The sequence below is a fragment of the Hoplias malabaricus genome, chromosome 13 (assembly GCF_029633855.1).
Source record: "Hoplias malabaricus isolate fHopMal1 chromosome 13, fHopMal1.hap1, whole genome shotgun sequence".
Lineage (NCBI taxonomy): Eukaryota > Metazoa > Chordata > Actinopteri > Characiformes > Erythrinidae > Hoplias > Hoplias malabaricus.
In genome coordinates, this window is record NC_089812.1 from 7,347,746 (window position 1) to 7,358,285 (window position 10,540).

Consider the following 10,540-nt stretch of genomic DNA (forward strand, 5'->3'; position numbering starts at 1 on the left):
GCTAATCAGGAGCAAGAGAGGCTCCAATCTTATCCAATCAGAGATTGGATAAGTCTTTTAAACTCTGGTTAAAACCCAGTGGCGCCAAATGACACACCCTTCTCTCCTTCCTTCACTACTCTTCAACTTCAAGGCTTCAGACACTTGGGGCTTCTTCACTCCAGTTTACACTTTTTCACTTTTAGCCTTTTTCAAGAGTTCACACCTGAAGTGGTGCAGCATGCAAGGAGTGTCGGGACGTTCAGCGGCACTTGTTATATCACTCTACCCCATATGTGTAACGGGGTGAAAGCGGTTTCTGTTTGCCCAGCATTTTCCAGTGATTATACCATCTACAAAAGTTTTTATATTAAGTTTTTAAATTTCTTAAATACATTTTATTGACTAAATTTAAACACAGCCTTTACATTTAAACACATGCAACAATATTAACCTGACTTGCTGCCACATCAGGCTATTGATCTCATTATTAATGTAGCATTGTATTGCACTCAGCATGTCACTTCACACGTACTGCATCTGGTGTAAAATTAGCTTCACTGTAAGAGCCACTCAAGTTTTCAGAAAGACACTTGGGCATTATGGGAAATGTAGTTCCTGTAGTGAACTTGTGTGGCATGTTCAATAGTTCTGCTCAGCATTTCAGGATCAAATTGCCTTTTCACCACTGTGATTTTAGTGGGGCACAGCAACATTTTTGGGGTCTGACGCCCCATGGTCTCATCTTGCATCCAATGACTGCTTTTTAGAATTTGTAATATAAAAAACATGTTGTGCTTGAATTAACTCATCTCAGGGTTTCACTACAGGTGCAGAAACCTGCTGTTTTCTGAGGTAAAAAATGAAATAAATTATTTGACAGATTTCTTCACTGGGGTCTGAAAGCCACACTCACAAAGAAACTGGGTTAGAAAATCTAATGGGTTCCACTTCTCCACATTAAGTCATGATGCAAATTTCACCGTAGTGTTTCATTATTAAGCTGGACTTTGGAATAACCGTTTCCACCAGAAAACAGCTTTGGCGAAAACAATGTCAGCAGCTGTCGGATGTTTGGTGATGCTGCTGGCAGCTGCTTCCTGTAAGTTCTGTTCAGTATTTTGCACATTGGTAGCTTCTGTATTAATATCAACACAACAAATAACAGAGCACAGGTTTGCTTTATGCATATCTTCACTGTCAGGTAAAAACCTTGTATCTCTATTTCTGCATAATTTGAGAGCTCCAATTTTTCTGACCAGTAGTAACTGACCAATATAAAGATGAAGAAAAACATTTCTTTATTAACTTCCATCACTAGTTAAGGCTGTTTTTTGCTTGTCCTGTGAAGTTAACATTATGGAAATACGTTACTGATGTGAATGTGTTTGCTTCTTTGTAGTTGTTCTTGGGCAGATTGATTTTGTTCAGCCCGGTCATCTGGTTGTCCAGCCTGGTCAGTCTTTGGCTGTTGAATGTAAAGTCTCTGGATACTCCTTGACTGATAGCACCTACTGCACAAACTGGATCCGTCATCCCACTGGGAAAGTGATGGAATGGATCGGTTATATTTGCAGCAATGGAGGCACAGGCGGCACAGACTCACTGAAACACAAGTTCAGCATCAGTCAAGTTACGTCCAGCAGCACAGTGACCCTACGAGGCCAGAATATGCGGGCAGAAGACACAGCTGTTTATTACTGTGTACGCTTTAGTAACACAGTGCTACAAAGCCCTGGAGCGCCACAACAAAAACCTAACCATACTCTTTAATATTTAGGGTTGTCAGGCTCGTGGGGTGGACTGACCGAGGCGGACGCACTTGCTAAAACACAGTATTTTAATAAAGCGATATAACAAAACAAAGAGACTTTAACAGAACAAAAACAAACAGGGAGCCAAACAGGATAAACTAGACATGGGGAGCTAAACAGGGCAAAAGGGACTGACAGACTAAAGAGTTAACGAAATAACGACAGAGGAAAAGAAACTACGACATGAAACAACGACTAGGAAAACAGTCACGGAGAAACTGTAGAGACAGACAGACTAGATAACACCACCGACTTGACATAGGACAAAGGAGAAATGTTCGACCAACAGGAGAGACACAAGGGAACTTAAATACAAGACACAGACACGAAACACCTGGACAGCTAACGAGGGGGCAGATTAACAAATGACACAGACGAGGAGGCGGGACAAAGGCGGGACTAGAACAACAACAAACATAGCCATGTGCTAAAAGAGCACATGGCCAGGGAAACAGACATGACGAGGGCGTGACAAGGATAATGCTATTTGTTTATTGCACAAAAGAAAGAAATGGCAGAAATCCCATTGTTTTATAAGAGCAAAGTGCCTTGAATTAAACTTATTTATCGGTTGTTAACCATGGTGTGGCTGCCTAGGCTGGGAATTAAACCCCTGACCACCACGATACCATGACATTTATAGGTCCAGCTATTACATATTTATTGCTAAAGTGCAAAACATTTTTAGAAATGCTTTATGTTGCAAATTAATTATAAATGTGTTATGAATGGATGCATCGTTTACATGATTTACATTAATTGAAAGTATTTCCTGATTTTCATAAAGAATATCATAGAAATATTTTCATAGAAATCAGATAATAGATTTTTTTGATGATGTTTAAAATTATTATTACTGTTATTATTTAAAACTATTTTCACTTAAGGTTTAATTAAGGTGGAGCCAAATGCAGTTTTTGTACCACGTTGAAACCTCTTGTGTCATTGTGCATGTCTGGCACAGTAATAAACCGCTGTGTCTTCGGTCTTCAGTTGGGTCATGTGCAGATACACCTGCTTCTTACTGTTGTCTCTGGTGGTGGTGAATCTTCCAGTAACTGCACTAGAATAATATTTCCTAACACTGTCATACTCAATAGTTGAAACAAATTCCAGGCCTTTCCCAGGAGCCTGCCTTATCCAGGCCATCCAGGAGCCGTCAAAGTTAAATCCAGAGCCAGTACAGGTCAGCTTATGTGATCCATCCGGTTTAATGACCACCGGTTCAGATTCAATCAATGTTTGTCCGCAGGAATCTGGAAAAAACAAATACACATGCATTAAGAGATATTTGAAATATATATCATTATTTGGTGTAGTAGGTAGATTTGTTAAACCAGGGTTCTATTCCTTGTCCGGGTAACCACACCACACTACAGCAATAACAACAATATTCCTAACACTACATCCACCTACATTTTTAAAATTCTGTGACTTGTAATTCACTCTAAATAGTTGTAAATGCCAAATGCCATAAAAATAAATATAGTTTTAAAATTACTACAAATATAGGCAATTTTGACTCACAATGAACAAGCACTGACACAATAATCAAGCTCCAAAAGCTGCTCCACTCCATCCCAAAGATTTAAAAACACAACTCCCAGTGTAATCAAACACAAACTACAAGTCAGCAATAAATGTGAATATTTTAGTATTTAAAAGGACTGAGCCACTAGTTTAATTTGCATAGTCCAGCCCTGAAAAGTACAAATAGAATTTAAAAATCAACCACCGATGCTCTGAGACTGCAGTGTCCTTAAGGCTTGATGAGGAAGTAAGCAATGGTTCTTCCTGAATGCTTAGAAATTGTTTACATTTGGCACAATTGTGAAGCGACTGGGTGCATTTACTCAAAAGAAGTTTCATAACTTGATTATAGGTGTTTGAATACGCTCATGTAAAATAAGGACTACTACTACTATTTTCAGTGAACTCCCTCATGATGTTTAGTATGTGCAAATAAATTTAAATGTATAAAAAATGTAGACATTTTTTTCTGAAATTGAGGCATTTTAACAATAAAAGAGTTCCTAATAAATATTAATATATCTCAATTGATAACTGCATTATAGCACAGCACTCATTGCAGGAATTGATAAAGAGTTTCCCATGTCTATTAAATATTAAAGAAAGAAATGCACTCAAGCATCTTAATGCAATTTTTGGAACTGATCACAGGGAGGGTGATGTGAATGACAATGGTGACCTTTACTTTCCTTGCTCATTCTCAGATTAGTGGTTAATTAATACTTTCCCCAGTGCTTGTATGAAAGTGTTTTTGTACGTTTCAGCTGCTTTCTGATGCACCGTGGAGCATGTCATGCGCAGTAATAACACCACTTAAGTGGTGCTTCGTTCTGTAGTAGAGTCATGCCCATATTAGGACTTCCTTTCCTCCAATGTCATTTCAGTTCACAGGAGTGTTATCTTACTTGTAGCACGGACAGAGTGATGTTCACACTTTCACTTCATAATTCAGAACAGTGACATCACAAACACATCAGATATTGAACCAGTTTTAACAACAGGGTGTGATAGAGGTGTTTCTAAAATTGAAAGCTCTGTTAATTTCTCACACCCGAATATCACTATGTTCCTGAACTGTATGTATTTATTCAAAAGTATTTACACTGCATGATGGTTAGGAGTCTGTTTTCATCAATGAGGACATTCTGGTTCATGAGGGAGCTGTAAATCATGTGTATGAGGTGTGTGTGGAGGTCTGGACTCTGTAAGTGAGGTATGTTTTTGTACAGTGCTGTAATGTTTTGTATCAGTGTGGTTTTCGTGCGCAGTAATAAACCGCCGTGTCTTCAGTCTTCAGTTGGTTCATCTGCAGATACACCTGCATCTTACTGTTGTCTCTGGAGATGGTGAATCTTCCCTTAACAGACTCAGAGTATTCTTTAGTGCTACCACTTGGAGCAGAAATGTAAGAGATCCATTCTAAGCCTTTTCCAGGAGCCTGTCTAATCCAGGATATAACTGCATCACCAACATCAATTCCAGAGAAGGTGCAGGTGAGTGTATGAGAGTTTCCAGGTTTAATGACCACTGGCTCGGACTCGGTCAGTGTCTGACATCCACAACCTGTCAAAATACACTCAGCTCAGCTCAGCTCATCATTTCAGTTTAAACACAAACACAGAGCCGTCTGCTGTAAACACACACAGGACATCAGTAACAGATCCACAGCTGAGTCTACTCACTGATTATAGTCATTAATGTGGAAATCAGCTGGAACATGCGTCTCGGTCTCATGGCTGTTCCTGAAAAGTCAAACCTCAGTGAGAATAATGCAGTGAGAGTCTGTGTTTATAGAGGAAAGGTTTAATTTGCATGCCCCGCCCTCTAAAAATCATCTGTTAGCTGATGTAACTAAGTCGTCAGGCAGTGTTCACCTTCAAGTGTGTTGAGCCTCAATAACGTTGCTAGCGGCAGTCTGAAAAGAAGCAGTGGAGTTTCACATGTTGGAGCAAGGTGATGCTACTCTTCATTCTCCCTGCTCAGAGGCATCATGTGACTGGGGGGGTCTTAACCAATGGGAGGATTTTGCAATGCTTTTATTAACCTTAACCCAACCCTTAACTCAAAACTACATTTACATTTACATCATTTAGCAGACGCTCTTGTCCAGAGCAACTCACAAAAGTGCTTAGTGTTCAGACAGAATGTGTAGCTAGTACACACTAGTGATCACAGTAACCCTAGACCTAACTCTACATCAGAAGTTTCATTAACAGAGTGTGAACTGAACACTTCAGCTGCAGAAAAAGCTGAAACAGGTTTATTGGTCCTTGTTGGTGAGTGTGATTTACTTTTTGTGGGTCTCATTGTTTTTTCTGTATTGAATGATTTTGAAGGTGAACTTTTACAGTAAAGCACAGCTGCCCCCTAGAGGCCGATTCTGAGCACTTCACTTCTGCCTGAAACTCTGTGTGTGTTATTTCACCAGGGAGAGGTAAAATGGAGGGTGTGAAATGTTTGTAAACACAAAGCTCTTCCCAGTATCATCAGGTTCAGTGGCTCATAGAATTGCATCATTGAAAATAATAAGATTCATTTACCCAGCTGGCCACCAACGTCAAAAGACGTTGATATGTGGTTGAATGTTGGTCGTGACGTCGGATGACCAAAATTTTACGTCAGGGTAACGTCTAATACCGATGTTAAACTGACGTAAGAAACTGACGACATATGACACTGATATTTTGTTAGTTTTAAGTCATGATATTATGTAACCACAATCCAACGTCTAATAAACGTCATATCCTCATGTCAAATAGACGTAAAATACCAACATTTAGTTGTAAGGTTTGGTGACCAAATACCAACGTCTGATTAACGTCTGAATTTTAACGTCAGTTCAACCTGCCATTCTAACATCAATAGACGTTGATAATTTGTTGGTTTTAAGTAGTGATGTTATGTAACCAAAATCCAACATCTTCCAAACATCACATCCTGATGTCAAATTTACATAAATTACCAACATTAAGCTGTAAGGTATGGTGACCAAATCCCAACGTCTGATAAACGTCTGAATTTTAACGTCAGTTCAACTTGCCATTTTAACATCAAAAGACGTTGATAATTTGTTGGTTTTAAGTAGTGATGTTATGTAACCAAAATCCAACATCTTCCAAACATCACATCCTGATGTCAAATTGACGTAAATTACCAACATTAAGCTGTAAGGTATGGTGACCAAATCCCAACGTCTGATAAACGTCTGGATTTTAACATTAGTTCAACCTGCCATTCTAACATCAATAGACGTTGATAATTTGTTGGTTTTAAGTAGTGATGTTATGTAACCAACATCCAACATCTTCCAAACGTCACATCCTGATGTCAAATTTACATAAATTACCAACATTAAGCTGTAAGGTATGGTGACCAAATCCCAACGTCTGATAAACGTCTGGATTTTAACATTAGTTCAACCTGCCATTCTAACATCAATAGACGTTGATAATTTGTTGGTTTTAAGTAGTGATGTTATGTAACCAACATCCAACATCTTCCAAACATCACATCCTGATGTCAAATTGACGTAAATTACCAACATTAAGCTGTAAGGTATGGTGACCAAATCCCAACGTCTGATAAACGTCTGGATTTTAACATTAGTTCAACCTGCCATTCTAACATCAATAGACGTTGATAATTTGTTGGTTTTAAGTAGTGATGTTATGTAACCAACATCCAACATCTTCCAAACGTCACATCCTGATGTCAAATTTACGTAAATTACCAACATTAAGCTGTAAGGTATGGTGACCAAATCCCAACGTCTGACAAACGTCTGGATTTTAACGTCAGTTCAACCTGCCATTCTAACATCAATAGACGTTGATAATTTGTTGGTTTTAAGTAGTGATGTTATGTAACCAAAATCCAACATCGTCCAAACATCACATCCTGATGTCAAATTGACGTAAATTACCAACATTAAGCTGTAAGGTATGGTGACCAAATCCCAACGTCTGATAAACATCTGAATTTTAACGTCAGTTCAACCTGCCATTCTAACATCAATAGACGTTGATAATTTGTTGGTTTTAAGTAGTGATGTTATGTAACCAAAATCCAACATCTTCCAAACGTCACATCCTGATGTCAAATTTACATAAATTACCAACATTAAGCTGTAAGGTATGGTGACCAAATCCCAACGTCTGAATTTTAACGTCAGTTCAACTTGCCATTTTAACATCAATAGACGTTGATAATTTGTTGGTTTTAAGTAATGATGTTATGCAACCAAAATCCAACATCTTCCAAACATCACATCCTGATGTCAAATTGACGTAAATTACCAACATTAAGCTGTAAGGTATGGTGACCAAATCCCAACGTCTGATAAACGTCTGAATTTTAACGTCAGTTCAACCTGCCATTCTAACATCAATAGACATTGATAATTTGTTGGTTTTAAGTAGTGATGTTATGTAACCAAAATCCAACATCTTCCAAACATCACATCCTGATGTCAAATTGACATAAATTACCAACATTAAGCTGTAAGGTATGGTGACCAAATCCCAACGTCTGATAAACGTCTGAATTTTAACGTCAGTTCAACCTGCCATTCTAACATCAATAGACGTTGATAATTTGTTGGTTTTAAGTAGTGATGTTATGTAACCAAAATCCAACATCTTCCAAACGTCACATCCTGATGTCAAATTGACGTAAATTACCAACATTAAGCTGTAAGGTACGGTGACCAAATCCCAACGTCTGATAAACGTCTGAATTTTAACGCCAGTTCAACTTGCCATTCTAACATCAATATACGTTGATAATTTGTTGGTTTTAAGTAGTGATGTTATGTAACCAAAATCCAACATCTTCCAAACATCACATCCTGATGTCAAATTGACGTAAATTACCAACATTAAGCTGTAAGGTATGGTGACCAAATCCCAACGTCTGATTAACGTCTGAATTTTAACGTCAGTTCAACTTGCCATTCTAACATCAATAGACGTTGATAATTTGTTGGTTTTAAGTAGTGATGTTATGTAACCAAAATCCAACATCTTCCAAACATCACATCCTGATGTCAAATTGACATAAATTACCAACATTAAGCTGTAAGGTATGGTGACCAAATCCCAATGTCTGATAAACGTCTAAATTTTAACGTCAGTTCAACCTGCCATTCTAACATCAATAGACGTTGATAATTTGTTGGTTTTAAGTAGTGATGTTATGTAACCAAAATCCAACATCTTCCAAACGTCACATCCTGACGTCAAATTGACGTAAATTACCAACATTAAGCTGTAAGGTATGGTGACCAAATCCCAACGTCTGATAAACGTCTGGATTTTAACATTAGTTCAACCTGCCATTCTAACATCAATAGACGTTGATAATTTGTTGGTTTTAAGTAGTGATGTTATGTAACCAACATCCAACATCTTCCAAACGTCACATCCTGATGTCAAATTTACATAAATTACCAACATTAAGCTGTAAGGTATGGTGACCAAATCCCAACGTCTGAATTTTAACGTCAGTTCAACTTGCCATTTTAACATCAATAGACGTTGATAATTTGTTGGTTTTAAGTAGTGATGTTATGCAACCAAAATCCAACATCTTCCAAACATCACATCCTGATGTCAAATTGACGTAAATTACCAACATTAAGCTGTAAGGTATGGTGACCAAATCCCAACGTCTGATAAACGTCTAAATTTTAACGTCAGTTCAACCTGCCATTCTAACATCAATAGATGTTGATAATTTGTTGGTTTTAAGTAGTGATGTTATGTAACCAAAATCCAACATCTTCCAAACATCACATCCTGATGTCAAATTGACGTAAATTACCAACATTAAGATGTAAGGTATGGTGACCAAATCCCAACGTCTGACAAACGTCTGGATTTTAACGTCAGTTCAACCTGCCATTCTAACATCAATAGACGTTGATAATTTGTTGGTTTTAAGTAGTGATGTTATGTAACCAAAATCCAACATCGTCCAAACATCACATCCTGATGTCAAATTGACGTAAATTACCAACATTAAGCTGTAAGGTATGGTGACCAAATCCCAACGTCTGATAAACGTCTGAATTTTAACGTCAGTTCAACCTGCCATTCTAACATCAATAGACATTGATTATTTGTTGGTTTTAAGTAGTGATGTTATGTAACCAAAATCCAACATCTTCCAAACATCACATCCTGATGTCAAATTGACGTAAATTACCAACATTAAGCTGTAAGGTATGGTGACCAAATCCCAACGTCTGATTAACGTCTGAATTTTAACGTCAGTTCAACTTGCCATTCTAACATCAATAGACGTTGATAATTTGTTGGTTTTAAGTAGTGATGTTATGTAACCAAAATCCAACATCTTCCAAACATCACATCCTGATGTCAAATTGACATAAATTACCAACATTAAGCTGTAAGGTATGGTGACCAAATCCCAACGTCTGATAAACGTCTGAATTTTAACGTCAGTTCAACCTGCCATTCTAACATCAATAGACGTTGATAATTTGTTGGTTTTAAGTAGTGATGTTATGTAACCAAAATCCAACATCTTCCAAACGTCACATCCTGATGTCAAATTGACGTAAATTACCAACATTAAGCTGTAAGGTACGGTGACCAAATCCCAACGTCTGATAAACGTCTGAATTTTAACGCCAGTTCAACTTGCCACTCTAACATCAATATACGTTGATAATTTGTTGGTTTTAAGTAGTGATGTTATGTAACCAAAATCCAACATCTTCCAAACATCACATCCTGATGTCAAATTGACGTAAATTACCAACATTAAGCTGTAAGGTATGGTGACCAAATCCCAACGTCTGATTAACGTCTGAATTTTAACGTCAGTTCAACTTGCCATTCTAACATCAATAGACGTTGATAATTTGTTGGTTTTAAGTAGTGATGTTATGTAACCAAAATCCAACATCTTCCAAACATCACATCCTGATGTCAAATTGACATAAATTACCAACATTAAGCTGTAAGGTATGGTGACCAAATCCCAATGTCTGATAAACGTCTAAATTTTAACGTCAGTTCAACCTGCCATTCTAACATCAATAGACGTTGATAATTTGATGGTTTTAAGTAGTGATGTTATGTAACCAAAATCCAACATCTTCCAAACGTCACATCCTGACGTCAAATTGACATAAATTACCAACATTAAGCTGTAAGGTATGGTGACCAAATCCCAATGTCTGATAAACGTCT

General features: G+C 37.6%; 1 gene segment (V, D, J or C); it reads right to left on the bottom strand.

Moving 5' to 3' along the window:
* Positions 1-2,735: 2,735 nt before the first annotated feature.
* LOC136665223 (Ig heavy chain V region 6.96-like) lies at positions 2,736-4,495 on the bottom strand. The segment is given in 2 exon segments: positions 2,736-3,049; positions 4,426-4,495. Coding segments are annotated over 2 exon segments (384 nt in total).
* Between the last annotated feature and the right edge of the window lie 6,045 nt (positions 4,496-10,540).